Source organism: Nematolebias whitei, chromosome 9, assembly GCF_014905685.2.
Source record: "Nematolebias whitei isolate Nwh7 chromosome 9, NemWhi1, whole genome shotgun sequence".
In the NCBI taxonomy this organism is placed as follows: Eukaryota; Metazoa; Chordata; class Actinopteri; order Cyprinodontiformes; family Rivulidae; genus Nematolebias; species Nematolebias whitei.
This window is the reverse complement of record NC_056506.1, coordinates 44419880-44436713: the sequence shown is the minus strand read 5'-3', so window position 1 is coordinate 44436713 and position 16834 is coordinate 44419880. Positions and strand designations below refer to the sequence as shown.

Here is a 16834-nt window from a genome sequence, read left to right as displayed (position 1 = left end):
TTTTTTTGTTGTTTTGCTTTGTTTTGTTTTTTTGAATGTCCAGAGGACCAGATTTAACTTTTTTAGATAAAATCTTTGATGTTGACACAAAAGGTTCTGTTAGGATCTAGACCATTTGAGGGCTGACCCTGTGATGCCCACCCACTGCTCTAGCCTAGAAATGAGGATCTCATGGTCGACGGTGTCAAAAACAGATATTTGTACAGTGAAAGTATTTTGACATATTCAGTTTGAGCATCATAAATGGTTCAGACTGTATTTTAGTCTAGGAAAGTATTTACCAGTAATTCCAAAATGTATTATCTGTCAGAACTCCACTAGAGGGGGAAAAAAAAGCCGCAACTGACCCTTGGGTTCTTGCTTCAACATTTCCTCTTTGTTTATTTCCAGGCTTGAAGGAGAGAGATTTGTACTCTGTTCTGAACACATGTAACGATCTGTCTTCACGAGATGGGCAGTTCACCTGGGAGGAAGTGCTGCAGCTCTCCAGAAAACCCAAAGGACGTGTCCCCATGGCAGTTTTTGCACATATTGTGCAGAGTTTACAAAGGCATGTGTCACATTAAATAGTGAATGCTGACTGGATTAACATTTTTATATACTGATCCTTTAAAATGTTCACAGAAAGTGCGTTGAAAAACCATGTTTTAATTTTATTTATGTATCCAGCCTAAAGTCATCACTGTTGTATTTAAAGATTCATAACCATTTTTTTTCCTTTGTCTTCTCAAGTATGTATTAAATTTACATTTAAAGTAGTATTTGACTACTAACGGGTGCAGGATTGTAACTAAAAACTAAAAGTAGAACAATGCAAGGTAAAAGCTGAAAACAGCAAATCGCAGGCAAAAAATATAGAAACATTAACTAAAAGTAGTAAAATGCTACATACAGTGCCTAGCAAAAGTATTCACCCTACTTGGCCTTTTTTGTGTTTTGCTAACTCAACCTGGAATTATAATGTCTTATTTAAGTGTTTGCATGATTTTATTTACAGAACCTGCCTACAACTTTGAACATTTGATTTTCTTTTTATTGTGAAACAAACAACAAATGGGACAAAATATCAGAATATTTCAGTGTGAATAACTATTCACCCCCTTAAAGTCAGGACTTTGTAGAGCCACCTTTGGCAGCAATTACAGCTGCAAGTCACATTGGATAAGTCCCTACGACCTTTCCACGTCTGGCCGCTGGGATTTTTGGACCATTCCTCAAGGCACAACTGCTCCAGCTCCTTCAAGTTAGATGGTTTCTGCTGGTGATCGGCGATCTTCAAGTCTGACCACACATTCTCAATTGGATTAGTGTCTGGGCTTTGACTAGGCCATTCCAATACATTTACACGTTTCCTCTTAAAGCACTCGAGTGTTGCTTCTGCAATAAGCTTGGGGTCATTGTCCTGTTGGAAGGTGAACCTCCGTCCCAGTCTCAAATCCCTGTCAGACTGGAACAGGTTTTTCCTAAAGAATATCTCTGTATTTAGCACCATCCATCTTCCCCTCAACTCAGACCAGTTTCTCCATCCCTGCTACTGAAAAACATCCCCACAGCATGATACTGCCACCACCTTGTTTCACTGTGGGGATAGAGTTTTTGAAATGGTGAGATGTGTTTTACGCCAGACAGTGTTTTCCTTGGTGGTCGAACAGTTAAATTTTGGTCTCATCTGACCAGAGCACCTTCCTCCTTACATTTAGGGAGTCTTCCACATGCCTTTTGGCAAATTCAGAGTGATCTTTCCTATTTTTCTCTGCAAGTAAAGGCAGTTTTGTGACCACTCTTTCATAAAGCCCAGCTCTGTGGAGTGTATGGCTTATTGTATGGACAAATGCTCCAGTCTCTGCTTGGGAACTCTGCAGCTTCTTCAGGGTTATCTTTGGTGTACGTGCTGCCTCTCTGATTAATGCCCTCCTTGCCCAGTCTGAGAGTTTTGGTGGGCGGCCTTCTCTTGGCAGGTTTATTTTGGCACCATGTTCTTTCCATTTGATGATAATGGATTTGACGGTGCTCTGTGGGATCATCAGAGATATAAATGAATAAAGCGTACAAAATTGGTTCAACAGTGAGAATGCTAACTCAGCAGTCTCATAAATAGTCATTGTGATTGTAAATGACATTTTTTGACACATTTGGGCTTTTACCTGCAGTCTGGTTGGTCCGTCTCACTGCCACGACACAGACGACCTGCTAACCCTGAGCAACCCAGAGGTGAAGCGAGCCTTTGAGGACTTTCTCCTCCCGACAGAGAGCGACAGAACCCGTGCACACCTCGTTCTGGCAGGTAGAGTACAAACGTCATGCTTCCTTTATCCTCCATGATGGTGATTTACTGTATCGTGACGTGTTTATTTAATTCGACAGGTCATCTGTGGGCGATGGCCGACCCTCGGGGCAAAGACACTTTCCTTCACTGCGAGGCCAACTCGCTCATGCATCTGCCTTCCAGCCTGGTTAGAAATCCTCCTCAAATTGTCGTCAAATATTTCTGGAGGTTGGCTTGTTTTTTTTGTCTTTCTTCTGATGTCCCTCGTTTGTGTTTAAGCTTGGAAGTGGGCAGCTGAAGGCGCTTCGGTCTCTGCTGTCTAACTTTTATTTCCTGCACGCCAGCGTGAGCCACGGCCTCCTGCATCACCTCCTGGAGACGTACAGCTTCTATGGTGACCCCCCGTCTGCGCTCCTTCTAAATTTTGTTTATTTATTTTAGATGTATAAAAGATAAAGTTTCTGTTAAATTCTGTTTTTCTTGTAGAAAAGGAGCAAACATCTTCCTCTTCTTGTAAGTTTAATTTAAGAAAAGATGCACAAATTCCTGTTAAATGTGTTTCTGGCTTCATTGCAGCTTTTTCTTCTTCTCTCAGTCGAGCCCCAGAGTCGTCTGGAAGACTGTCGTGGTTTCCTGCAGCGCCACGCCTCCTTGCTCTCTGCTTGGCCGGCTCTTTTCGTCCAGCAGGCGCTCGACGAGCCGGCGGAGACCTCGGCTCACGTCTGGGCTGAAGGTCTGATGAGAAGAGGAGGCGTTCGGGTCGTTGAGTGTCTGAACAAAGACAAAAAAAACAGTCAAGAATACAGGTAAAAAAGCAACAATTTAGTATAATGGAGTGGTGTTTGAATTAACTTCGTCCAAAAAGCAGCGCTACTTTGAGGTAAATTGGCAGAAAATACCATTCTATGATTGGTGCGTGTCCTTAATCCAATATGGCTGCCACGTCAGATTCACTTTAGCAAATACAAAAGGGGTTTTAACTCGGGTAGTTTTACACATACTGAGCTAAAATTTGATGTGGTAGCAGCTGAGTCGTCCTCAACATCCTCTGAGCGCTAACGGAACTTATGAGAGTTTGCAATAACAAATGAGATGGTGCAAATTACAATTTAATTAATTTAAAGATTAAAACTGCATAATTTTGTGTTAATATGCATTTCTTTAAGGAAGCCGGGGCTTTTATTTAAATCGGTGCTTTAATTAAAGTTGTCTTTGTTTCGCCACAGCCAGCTGGTGTCATCCTTCCCCTCTGAACCGACCTGCGTGGTCATGAGTTTGGACAAGCGGCTGATGGTTGTCGGAACCGGAGAGGGAACGCTGCACGTTCTTCACACGCAGACCGGGCAGGTAGGAACACGTACCTGCAGGAACACCTCCTCCCTGTCTGCCCTTCGTCATCAGCAGATCAGCTGGTTTCAGTGAATTTTCTTACATCATGTTTTTGTTGGGTTTGGATTTATTTATTCTCTACTTTGGTTGCAGAACAAAATCTGATTCTTGCTGTAAATCTTGGTTTTTGTTTCTGTGAGGTTTGACCAATCGTGCCTTCTCTTCAGGAAGTGAAGACGTTGATGAGCAGCTGTGACGGCGTCTCCAGTTGCGTCTTCCTGAACGACGGACGGCTCGCCTCCACCTCCTTCATTGGGCAAATAGAGGTCTGGGATGTTGAGAACGGCTGCAGGTGCGTGGAGCGTTAAATGTGCCTCATCCTGCTGGATTCTTTTAATGGAGCGTAACGTTTAAACTGCCCACGTGCTCTTCCTGCAGGGCTGCGCTCATTGACGGCCACTCTAATGCCATAACAGCGAGCGATGTCACCCCAGACAGGAAACACCTCGCAACCGTGTCTCTTGACTTCAAACTGAAAGTTGGTCTCAAATATATTGTTAATATCTTTGTTTTTTTTTTATGTTTCAAATTATTTGGAAGGCACGAAGACCAACCACTTGTAGATTCAGCCAAGCAGTGTTAGTAAATTTGGATTAATTGTGGTAATAAAATAAAATGAACTGATGACTGAACCCGTTGTATTTTCTCGTTTCTCAGGTGTGGTCCTCTGCTAAAGGTCATGAAGTGGCCTCTGTGCCCTGCACCAGCCCTTTGAACTGTGTGACCTTTGACCCCGAGGGTCACTTGCTGGCTGCCGGCTGCTGGAACGGACAAATTGTGGTGTGGAACTGGCTCCAGAATAAAGCATTAACTGTAAGTCAAGATAATTATAAAAGCTTAAATGAGTTTCCTCATTTAATTACTCGACGGGTTGAGTGTTTTGTGTGAAATGAAAAAATAAAAAAATATGAATTTCTCCACCTGAAAATTAACTTTTACTGAACATATCTGCCCCTTCAGTCCCTGTGCGGTCACCAGCGATCGGTGCGCAGCCTCTCCTTCTCCCCCTCCTCCATGCTCTGCTCCGGCTCGGTGTCCGGTGAGGTGAGGGTGTGGTCGGTGCTCACCTCCACCTGCGTGGGATGTTTCCAGGCTCACGACGGAGCCACCGAGGCCCTCGCCTTCCTGAATGAAGGAGCCATGCTTCTGAGCGCCGGCTCCGACCACACGGTGATCTCATCCTTAAATTACACTCAGTTTTTGCCTTTTGACGCACACTTTGTAAACCGGTGGTTTTTCTCTTAAATCTCAGAAACTTTGCTCTGTTCCCACATTAAACAATTACAAACTAAAATTATAGCGCAGGTTAGGTGCAACAGATGATTTCAAATGAGCAATTTTACAGATCATAACATAAAATATCCCTTTGTTTGTTTTGTAAAACAGCTCCAGCTCTGGTCAGGAGGACTCGGTCGTTTAGTCACCACTTTAAAAAGTGACGAAGTAAGCTCCTACTAATTTAATCTTTTGTCTTTCTGTGTTTTTGTCTCATAACGGCAACTTTTAAGTTTGAAGTTTGCTTATAATAAAAGGTCAAGTCTTGTAAAATGTTTTGAAAGTAAACATGATTTTTGAACTATAAAAACTATAAAGATTATATTTTCAACTTGTTAATCAACAACACTCAAAAACGTCTATCAAAATTTAGGTGTGAAGCTCTGAAAATGTTTAATTTTGATGTTTAAGTGCGATCCAGATCCTCCTCGGAAGAAGCTGAAGACTGAAGCGTCCGACACTCCCGCTCTCTGCGTGGCGGTAAATGGAGACTACGCCGCTGTGGGTTACCATGGTGACGGCATCAAGCTATTCAGTCTGGAGTCGGGTGGGTTTAAACGTCACATAAAAATATTATAGAAATAAAAATATTAGAGCTGTCTTTCTTTAAAGAAGGGATTGTAGAAGCGCATTGTGGTGCTCATTGTCTTTTAAAAAGGAGTTTTCAGTGGTTTATTTGTTCCTATAATTTGAGGTAAAAAATGATCCTAAATAATGATTAAATGCTTCCTGTCTTCAGGTGAGAAGATCTGGTTCACCTCGGACCTCAAAGTGTCCATCCACTGCCTGCTGTGGGTCTCTGTGGACTCTGAGCAGAACGAGCCGGAGCTGCTGGTTTCTGGAGGGAGCGACAAACGTTTGAGGCTGTGGAAGAAAACGGAAGGAGAGGAGGGAGTGATGGGGGGCCTGATGAGTCTGGGAGAGTTTGGGGTGCAGACGGACACCGTCCTGGCTCTGGTGCAGAACTCCACATTTCTGGCTGCAGCTTCAGGTCAGTTTTCTCTGTTTAAATTATCTAGATCATCGTGTACCCGAGGTAATAAAGTTGGTGAGTTGTTGTTTAAGACAAAACAAACATTTTTAGGATTCAAGTCACCCAGCATCTTCTAGAGCTAGATTTTTGTTTCTTGTCATATGCAAAATCAACACAAGGTCAACAATTCAATGAAATGCTCAGGCTGAGAAGAACCGTCTCCACTCACCAATAAAACATCAAGAAATACCAAAGCATGCAACAAAAATACAAAAACAAGGCGCCAAAAGTGAAAGAGAAATACATCTACAGCAGCATAGTCCTATTAGCAGAGTGGTTCTGTTGGCAGTCAGGTTCTCTTAGTAACATGGTCCCGTTAGCTAGTTTATATTGCCAGGACTTGGCATGGTCTCATCTGCCACTTGGCTTACATGGCACCTGACTTGATGGTTCTCCTCGCAGGCGGTGGACCCACCTGGAGGTAGCACCCTGTCTTCTCAGGCTTGTCCTGACCATGCCCCAGGCTTTGAGGCTCGACCCCCAGGCAGGGCTCCACATTTGGACCCCGGTTTCCCTTTTCTGGGCGGGGCCTTCCTTATTTAATTCATATTTATCCTAAAAGAGTCTTTGCCTCAGGTGGAGGGGTTCTAGTATCTGGGCGTCTTGTTCACAAGTGACGGTAGGATAGAGCGGGTGATGGATCGATGGTTTGGGGCCTCGCTTTCAGTAATGAGGGTGTTGCTTTGGTCTGTAGTGGTGACGTAAGAGATGAGTTGAAAGGCAAAACTCTTGTTCTACTGGTCCATCTATGTTCCAATCCCACCTGTGGTCATGAGGTTTTGATCGCGATCGAAAGAACGCAATCCCAGATACAAGCAGCCGAAATGATCTTCTTTCATGGGCTCAGCCTTAGAGAGGGTGAGGAGCTCCGTCATCCAGGAGGAGCTCAGAGTAGAACCACTGCTCCTTCGCATTAAAAGGAGACGGCTGAGGTGCTTCGTCTGATTAGGACACTTCCTGGATGTCTCCATTTGGAGGTTTACAGGCGTGTTCCAATAGGAGACCCAGAACTTCTTCCAAAAGTATTTTAACACAAAAAGAAGAATAAATTTATGACTCGTGCCTCCGAGTGCCCCTTTTTTAATGCTAAACTTTAAAAACCCATTCTTACCTCAAAAACAAAACTGAAAATCTGGTTTAGTTGAAGGAAAGTTGTGTTTTCATCCAGTTTCTCTGTCAGCCTAGTAGTAATTTTATTAACTTGCATTGCTTTTGATATCTGCGTTTATTTTTCCAAACAGATGATTTCTCCATCGTGCTGTGGTCGCTGAAGGATCTGACTCTTAACTTGTCGACTGCCGCGCACGAGGTGCTGAGGGGCCACAGAGGAGGGGTCACCTGTTTGGCTTTTAGCCCTGATGGTGCACAGCTGCTGTCGGGTGCAAAGGACCAGGTACCTGCGCTTAAATAAACCTATTTCTGTGTTTTCTAAGCAAGTTGGGTTTTTACTGAAATGTGTCGTCGTCTTGTGAAACCACACAGTTTGAATCTTTGAGCTGTTAAAATCCAGTAAATTAAAACTTAACATTTTAGGCACTTCTTTCTGCCTTTTGTTGATTTTCTGACTTTAATGGTTTGCAGCCTCACAACACTGAGTAAATGAGCGTTTACCTAAACCTTTAGTTACATCCAGCTCCTCATTTGCAGCTGGACTGAGATGAATCATGTTTTTGTTCCAGGCTCTGATGGTTTGGGATGTCGGCTCCTCTCCTGCTGCTCTTTCTAAATCGCTCCTCCACGCTCACAGAGACTGGATCACCGGCTGCGTGTGGACCTCTGACTGTGTTGTGAGTTCTCGTTAAGTTCAAGAACATTACCGCCCAAATTTACCTCAAATACGCTTCAACAGATTTTATTATAGTGCAAAGTCCCTTAACATGGAGGTGAACCAATGTTGAGTTGAAAATATAAAATGGTCGAAGATATAAAATCATTTCAGCTTCAGCGAGTATATTCTGAAAACAAAAGCAGTGTGAATGCTAAATAACTAGAAAAATTTGCTGAAGCTGAACCTAAGTTGCTAAAATTAGAAACAGAACCCTCACTAATAAAAGCTAGCCATCAGTTAAATGTGACAAAAGGCTAGCTAAGAGCTAAATGTAGCAACAAAATAGCTAAATGCAAAAAAGGTAGCTAAATGAGGCAAAAGGCTAGCTAGGAACTTATTGTGGCAAATGACTAGCTAACAGCTAAATGTATAAAAAGGTTAGCTAATACTTAAATAAAAGGCTAGGAAATGGCTACATAAAGTATAAGGCTAGCTAGCAGTTAAATGAAAATCTAGCTAACTGCTAAATATGGCAAAAGGCTAGCTAAAAGCTAAATTTAGCAAAAGTGCATTGCAATGGTAGCTAAAAGACCAAACTAAAGCAAGAAGGCTAAGACAGATTTTAAAGAGAACATTTTTGTAAAATTTGAAATGTATTTCTACAGAGAAAATGTTAATAAAGTGAAATATTTAGAAAATTATTAGATGTTAGAAAAAATAGTCATAACGTCTCCTGGATGAGATAAAAGTTTTGATTTAGGAATGGCTGAAATGGCAAAATGAATAAAGAAGCAAATGGATGAAAAAGAATACGCAAAAAATAAAATAAAACAGGAAAGCAATACTGCAAATACCTCAGCTATAACACAGTTAGATATATTTGCAACTTATCTTGATTTAAAAAATAAATAAATAAAACTCGCTAAACTCCAGTTTAAAAAGCCTTCTTGTTTAAACCGCTCCTTAAAGACTTGTCTCTCAGCTCTGCCTCCTGTTTTCTTTCAGATAAGCTCTTCTAATGATGGGAAGCTTTGTCTGTGGAACCTGGAGGCAGGTTTGTGTCTCAACGAAATCCACTGGAGGGATCCTCTGACCTCCGTCTGCTGTCTGGTGAGTCAAATAGAAAACTGTCGGGACGAAAACAAACAGCATCTCTGCAGTTACTTCATGTATCACTGGAGCCAAAGCGTTCCTGGGATTGTTTTACAACAAAGAGCTTTATGGCTTAATCTTGTGGAGGGTTAAGTTTTTTTTTGATGAACGTTGAGTTGACCGTCTGTCCGCGTGCAGGATCAGTACGTGATCGCCGGTAGCTCGGAAGGCGCTCTGCATGTTTGGGATTGGAAAACGAGCGCAGAAATCTGCCACATAGCTGCTCACAAGCAGCGAATACACCACTGCTGTGTCCTCCCAAACACCGGTACGACCCCGGGTTTCCTTTCTCATGTTTTCTCATATTAAAATATATTTTAGAAACCAGCAGACCGTCTTTTTGAATAAATGTTTTCTTTTTTTTGTTTTAGATGAGACAAAAGAAACAAAACCAGGGGAACTGACTGTTTTCACAGCGTCCGACGATGGAACTGTGCAGCTCTGGAAACCTTTGCAGGTCTCGGTCCAGATTAAATCCACCTAATTTATTAAATTCTCCCGCTAATCTCCACGCCGGACAGGAGATTCAGATTAATCCGCAGTTTCTTCAAAATTTTAGATTAAGCCACAGTTTTGTCTTCTCTCTCGCAGAAATCTTTTTGTGTTCTTCGTCCAGGTGGAGCACTTCAGCACCTTCCAGGGACACAGCGGCCCGGTTCACGGAGTCGCTGTTAAAACGGGCATCCCAGAATTCCTCACCGTCTCCGAAGACCGCTCAATGAGGTGTTGGACCTGGACGACAGGTGAAACTGAGCGATGCCTCATTTCTCCACAGCATCTTGCAGTTTATGTTTTAAAGCTTTTGGATTTTGTTTGTTTTTTGGCTTCACAGAGAATGCTAAGAATCTAAAAGGCGCTATTTCAGCTCTGTGTCTCTCTGAGACGGAGGATTTGCTGCTGGCCGGTTATGAGTCTGGTTTGCTGGAGTTGTGGCAGCACAATGCAATCGTTGGCCACAAGCAGGTGAACGTAACTCATAAAAAGACGATTTAAAGGCCGTCAAAACCAACCAGTTAAAGGCTTAGTACTTAAAGGAATTCACATCACCCACAACCCTTCATGCCAAGTTCAAGACTCTTTATTATCCCCAAGGGGCAATTTGTTTCACAGTATCAGTCAATCAACTTTATTTCTATAGCACATTTTAAAAACTGCAAGGGTAGCCGATGTGCTGTACAATAAGACAAAAAGACAAATTGATTAAGACAATAAAAACATACAAAGCATACACAAAGAAACATAAAAATACATGCATACCAGTTTCATGGCAGGTGTGTTAAGATGCCATAAAAGATGAGATCACGTGTTAAAAGCCAAAGAATAAAAGTGTGTTTTTAAAAGAGAGTTAAAACCAGGAAGAGAGGAGGCATGTCTGACACTCAAGGGTAAGTTGTTCCACAACTTGGGAGCAGCAACAGCGAGCGCTCCGTCACCTCTGAGCTTCAGCTGAGTTTTAGGGACTGTCGGCAGCAGCTGATCAGCTGATCGTAGGGATCTTGGTGGGCAGTAAGGCTGAAGCAGCTCAGACGGATATGAAGGGGCAAGGTTGTTCAAGCGTTTAAAAACAAACCGCAAAAGCTTAAAATGAATTCTTTAGTGCACAGGGAGCCAATGAAGGGACGCCAGGGTGGGAGTAATATGCTCACGCCTACGGGCCTGAGTTAAAAAAATAAATAAATAAATGCTGAAATTAGCAGAAAAACCTGAGAAGAGCTGAATCAGAACAAAAGGTGAAATGAAGGTTTTGGATGTTAAGAGAGCTCTGTTCATTTTCAATGAGTAAAAACATGGCCGAAAAATCAAATCCAAATGAACAAATTGCTCAAATACCAGAAGTCACTGCAGGAATGAGCTGAACGTTGTGATGAAAATAGCTTCCACATCACGTGTCAAAAACCTAAAAAATAAACCCACAGCAAGAAATGGATCTGAATAGTGAGAAGCTGAGTTCTTGTTTGGTTGTTTGTCCAGACGTCGGGCAGACCGGTCGCGGCAGCCTGTTGGATGCCTGACGGGCAGTTCGCTGTCAGCTACCTGAACCACACGGTTGTTGACGTGTGGAAGCGGGTGTGGAACCAACAACGCAGTAAAGCAAGGTAAACAACAACAAGTCAGACATAAACATTACCCTGCATGTTTGGTAACTGCAGCTAAAACATAATTCGTTTAAAGCTTCGTAACGCGACTGCTCACCGTTGTATTTTAATTGTTTATTCACATTAAGAAACTAGAAATTTACAACAAAAATAGATCCCTCTAAGTTTTTGTCTTGAACTTTTTTAAATCCCTCTAAGTTGTTTTTAAGTTTTTACAAATGCTGACGTATTTATAAGACTGTCATGTCTTAAAGGGATCGTGTTAATTTTTAGCCTTCAGTTGATTATAAAGTCATGTGCTACATGAACCATAATATTTAAGAGTTTTATTTGTTTAAATTTATTATAAACCTTTTTTCTTACCCGTCATACTGGGACATCCGTCGTCAAACGTCTTGTTTTTGCTCAATAAATTAGTTTTGTTCAAAATTTTTAAAAAATGTTAACGCTTGCCTTTTCATTTTTGCATTTTACTGTAAATACACATATTTCTCTAGGTGTCAGTGATCTTTTTTGATCTCTTAAAAACAATAAATCACACTAAACAAAGAGTCAAACGTAAACTTGCAACTTGTTCTTTATCTTTTAAATGTGCAGATTTTGGTTCAAGTCAAATTTATTAGTAAACATAAAGAGCCAATATTTATAATCATTCTATTAATGTTTTAAATGTCTCAGAAGCTTGAAACTAAATAAATCTGAAACGTAAAACTGGATTAAAATGGCACTGAAATATTGTTTAAGGAACCGGTTTAACCGTTTGGAACGCTGTGACCGATGTAGAAAACCAAATCAAACTTTATTTGTGACGGCTTTTTCAGACAGTCGAGTGTAACACAAAGTGCTTCGCAGCAGATGAACAACTAAAACGAATGAGAAGCAGAAACTCTGAGCACAACAACAGTCGACTGATCTTTTAATTTTCTCTCCTCTTTCTGCCGCCTCCAGCCTGGTGAAGGTGACGGCGTTCAAAATTAAAAGCCCGGTGGCTCGGCTTTTTTACTGCTCAGTTCTGCTCGGTGTGACCAACTCGGGAATGCTCTGTGTCGTGTCGACAGCCGACGAGGACGACTACAATCAAGTAAACAGCGAGTAAGTTTCTAACTCCGTTTATTTGGGACTTCAGCGGCCCGAACGTCCAGCTCTCAGGACTCTCTTCATAATTTGCTTTTGTCCTTTGCTGACTTCACAGAAAGTTGGAAATTAAAAATGGTTTGTAGGTTTTGAGCTTTTTGAACTTTTATTGGAAGATAAAAATGTCTCCTTGATTCAATTCAGTTACTTAACCTAAAATAAAATGTATTTATATATTTTTCAGACTCAGAATTGTCTTTGTTACTGAAATCTCAGAATTCTTGATCAGGTCAGAATTTCCTCTTTAATAGAAACATTAAGAACTTTATTTGAGGGGAGGAAGTAATAATTCCTTCTTTTTTCTCTCTCTCAATCTGCCTTAAACTCTGAATTCTCAGAATTCTTAGATTTAAAGTCAGAATTCTTGGATTAAAGTCACAATTTAGACTTTTTTTCCTCAGAATTTTCAGATTAAAGCAAGAGTTTAGAATTTTTCTCTGAATTGTAGCTTAAATCCCAGAATGTCTTAATCCTCAAATTAAAGTCATAATTCTGATCTTCCTTTCCTCAGAATTATCTGATTAATCCCCAGATTCTGACTCCACCCCCACCCCCAAAGAATTAAGATTTGATTTCTCTGAATTCTGAGAAAAATTCTAAATTCTTACTTTAATCTGAGATTTGTGAGATTCTGGGATTTTAGTAAGAAATCAGGAAAAAAGTTGGAATTCTGACTTTAATTTGAGAATTCTCAATGAAAAAAGGTCCGAACTCTAACTTAAATCCCAGAATGTCATAATCCTCAAATTAAAGTCAGAATTCTGACTTTTTTTCCAGATTTCGTACTAAAATCCCAGAATTTCACAAATCTCAAGTTCAAGTCAACTTTATTGTCGTTTCCACCACACGTGGTCCATGAGGCGGAAACAAAATTATGTGCACAGGGTCCCAGTTACACCCAAAAATAACAAAATATAAAGTTTAAAAAGAAACAGTAAATAAGGATCTAAGATATAAACAAGATATACGCTAGACACTAATAATGTTTTTTAAAAAAAAATACAGTGTAACAACAGCAGCCCGAACATGAGTCTGTGGTTAGCAGATGGATATGAATGAATACAGCAACATGAGATAATCAGCAACATGAGATAATCAGCAGCATGAGATAATCAGCAGCACAGATAAGTCACAAGTCGACTTTCTGAGACGAAAGTCAGAATTCTGTTTTTTAAAAAGGAAAAAACAAAATCTCAGAAGCTTTAATCCTTTTCTGTATCTTCCGTACTTCTAAATGTGAGTTTTTATAATTGTTTGTGTTTTACACTCCGAGGAACTTCACAGTGAAAATAATGCCGAATTCTTTTCTCGCTTCCAGCTGGACGGAGCGGGTCCGTTTTCGTGGCGTTGTTCGGAACGATGAGAAGAGCCTGTGGCTGATGGGAGAGGGCAAAGGAGAAGTTCACGTCGGCTTCGTTGTGAGTTTCGCTCGGCTGCTTGAACTTTTTTTTTTTAACATATTTTCTAAAATTCACCGTCACGTTCAGGATGAACATTCAGTCTGTAACAGTTGGGATAAAATCAAACCTTCCTTAAAGGAATGCATATCGCCCGCCACCCACACTTCTTAATGATCGGACTCTGGAAGTTGTAGACATCCATCCGTTGAAAGCTTTACTTGCATAACCCTGGGAGATATTTTCATAACACACAACAAATGGACATAATTGCTCATTTTGTCATAGAATTTGGTGATTAATGTGTAAAAATAAAAAAACTGAACTAAACCTTTTTATATACTGTACATATTAAAGACGGTAAGTGACAAAAAGTGTTTATTTGAAGTGCAGCACACGGAGTGTTGTAGAAACATCCTGGTTGATTTTAGCTTTTAACATCAAGAAGACTTCTTCATAAGCAAACATCTTAAACATGATGAGGAAATATAACATTTAAATCCATCTGAGTACCCTGACAGGCAGTTTTTGTCCTCCAAGTCCAATATATGATCTTTATTGAAAGAAAGTTACTCCTACGGCACTGGACGGAGTTATGGGGATTCAGCCGATCTCCTGGTTCGAAACTAGGGTTAGCTCTCGATCCATTCTGGTCAGCTCAGCAACAGACATGGAAACAATAATCTGGCCTGTGTGAAACAGACCTACCAGTAATAATCAATAACCCTGGGCTTTATAAATATCAAAAGCCATCATAAATAGAAGCAGTACATGTTTTATCATCATTACTATAGTAATATAAGTTAATAATATAAATAGAATCAAGCTCATTATTTGAGTACTCTTAAATATTCCTATTATTAAAGTTTATTTTTATTTTTTGTCTTATTCAGGGTAATGTGGTGAGTGAAGAGTGGTGGGGTGGCGCCCTCTACTGGCCAGTCCTAAACCCTAAAATCATTTTGTCTGCTTTAATCAATCACCCCTCCTTCTGTGTTTTAACATTAATAGCCCCAGTTCTTTAACAATATGATGTTTTTATGAGGTGAAAAAAGTATTTACAGATGGAATACTAATTTTTTTCTTCTTCTTTTTCTTCTTATTATTATTCAGTTTTGGATCAGCCCAGAAACGTCTCTACATTCAGCTTTCAGCTCGGAGAAAATGAAGTGCGACGAGGACAAAAAGGGAGCCCTGATTACAGCGCTGACCATAGACGGAGGTAAAAACACGCTCCAGTCGGGTGAAAGTAAAGAAATATGTGACGTTTGCTTTAATGTTCACCTGAACTCGATCCATCTGGTCGTTGCAGCTTTAAGTAGGGTTTTTAATTTTTTTATTTTTATTTAAATAGATCTGTGTGTGTGTGTGTTTTCCAGAGTTTGTGGTGTGTGGAGACGTGGACGGAAACATGTGGTTCAATCAGCAGCCGGATGTTTCCTCCTGGAGCGACAAAAGACCCGTAAGAGCCAGAACTGCTCGTTTTTTGTGTTTTTATTTATTTACTGATGCTGCTGCTGCCCTTGGGTCGAAATGACCCACCAGGCCCCGTCTTAAAACTGAAGCCTCATGCAGCTCGATTGCATAGCGCTGAAGTGTGTTTTGATATTTTGCTTTACAAAAATAAACCTTTTACTTGAACTTTTTAATGCAAGTTCTGCTCCCTGGTTTTAGCCATCAAGTAATGACAAAAAGAAAACAGAGTGTCTTCTCAAAATGAAAATCGATAAAGAATAAGTTTCTGGGTGAATCACGGCGGATGTTTTTGTCGTCAGGCTCACAGCGACAGAATCACGGAGCTCAGACTCACCGGCAGAACCATCATCTCCGCCTCCTACGACCGAACGGTGAAGCTGTGGGACAGAAACACCAAGAAGCAGGTACGTCGCACCTTCCAGTGACAAACCGCCCTGATTTTAGTGAGAGCGACCAAACATAAACGTCTTCACCGTACTTGTCATGAAAGGTATTACCGTATTTTCCCGACTATAAGTCGCACCTTTTTGCATAAATTAGCAAGTCCTGCGACTTATACAGCGAAGCGACTTATTTATGTTTTGAGACCCCAGGGCAGACCCAGAACTCGCTGGATGGATTATAAATCCTCTGGCCTGGAAACATCTCGGGCTCCCCCAGCAGCTGGAGAACGTTACTGGGGAGAGGGAGGTCTGGGTTTCTCTCCTGCACCTGCTCAGGATAAACCCCAACCTGAACCACAGATGAGCTTTAGAAGATGGAAAATAAAAAAGTCCCAATAAATATCACAAAATACGATCATTTCACAACAAAACGGCTCGTTTTATTTAAATAATTTAACACGTTTTCAGTGTTTCACAAGAAAAACTGATCATTTCAGTTATTTTTTGCTTCTCCTCCCTCAGGTGGGAATGTTTGTGTGTGAAGGTCCGGTTCTGTTTTTGGAGGTGGACCCGAGAAAGCCCCGAGAGCTGGTGTGCGCTGACGAACAGGGAAAACTTTACTTCCTCTGCTGGAGAGAGTAGCCCTCTCAGTACTTTACAAATCCAGAATGTAGTAAATATTCAGTGATTTACCAAAGACTGTAAGTTTTATTTCCTCTTTATTGCTTGAAGTTGTGAATTAAATTACTAAAGGAAGTTAAAATGTTTACGTTGGGTTGAAGAGAATTTTGTTGACGCAACAATCAGGTGTTTTCTTCACATTTTCTTTTTGTTTGGTTTGGTTTTGGAATATAAAATCCTTTTTTTGTTTTCTTCCAATAAATCAACTCAAACTCTGGTTTTTGCATTCAGTGTTTTTCTTTTTTTTTCTTTTATCAGATCAAATTATTTTTACAAAATGTTTAATTTCTTTATATTTACCAAGTGCTTGCAGCAGTTATTAATTACCAGCAATTTACTGTCAACATGGTTTTCAAAAGTATAAAAAGTATTTAATTGGCTGAAGAGACTGAAACTTGGTTAACAAACGCAGAACACCTGCTAAAAGCTAAAAGATGAACAATTCTGGACAAAAGTCAAAAGTAATATAGCCTACTAGCTAAAAGTAACACAACACAATGGCAGCTAAAAGTAGGAAAACAATTTCTATAAGCTAAAGTGGTAAAATGTTCACTAAAAGTAACAAATTAAGTAAAAGGCTATTTTAAGGCTAAAGACATTAAATTTTAGCTAGAAAATAAAAGTAGGAAAAAGCAAGCTAAAAGCTAAAGGTTATATAAGACTAAAGAAGCAAAGACTAGCTAGAAGTAACAAGCTTATGTAAACGATTATCAAGGCTAAAGTGGTTAAAGGCTAGTTGGAAGCTAAAGTAAGTAAAGGCTAGCTGAAAGCTAAAAGTAGTCCA

General features: G+C 40.5%; 1 protein-coding gene across 1 annotated transcript in view; it reads left to right on the top strand.

Annotated features, from left to right (window-relative positions):
- The window catches only part of tep1 (telomerase-associated protein 1), a gene marked incomplete in the record, with an annotated part of 38071 nt that extends 21997 nt beyond the window's left edge, over positions 1–16074 (top strand). Inside the window, 28 exon segments of the mRNA XM_037681383.1 lie at positions 391–550; positions 2151–2284; positions 2365–2453; positions 2546–2660; positions 2753–2779; positions 2862–3072; positions 3493–3613; positions 3823–3947; positions 4034–4133; positions 4313–4468; positions 4616–4825; positions 5042–5098; positions 5342–5477; positions 5670–5921; positions 7205–7356; positions 7643–7750; positions 8737–8841; positions 9022–9151; positions 9255–9340; positions 9500–9626; positions 9716–9846; positions 10855–10979; positions 11928–12071; positions 13432–13531; positions 14624–14732; positions 14890–14972; positions 15286–15390; positions 15892–16074. Of these exon segments, the coding sequence (XP_037537311.1) occupies positions 391–550; positions 2151–2284; positions 2365–2453; positions 2546–2660; positions 2753–2779; positions 2862–3072; positions 3493–3613; positions 3823–3947; positions 4034–4133; positions 4313–4468; positions 4616–4825; positions 5042–5098; positions 5342–5477; positions 5670–5921; positions 7205–7356; positions 7643–7750; positions 8737–8841; positions 9022–9151; positions 9255–9340; positions 9500–9626; positions 9716–9846; positions 10855–10979; positions 11928–12071; positions 13432–13531; positions 14624–14732; positions 14890–14972; positions 15286–15390; positions 15892–16074 (3581 nt within the window).
- Between the last annotated feature and the right edge of the window lie 760 nt (positions 16075–16834).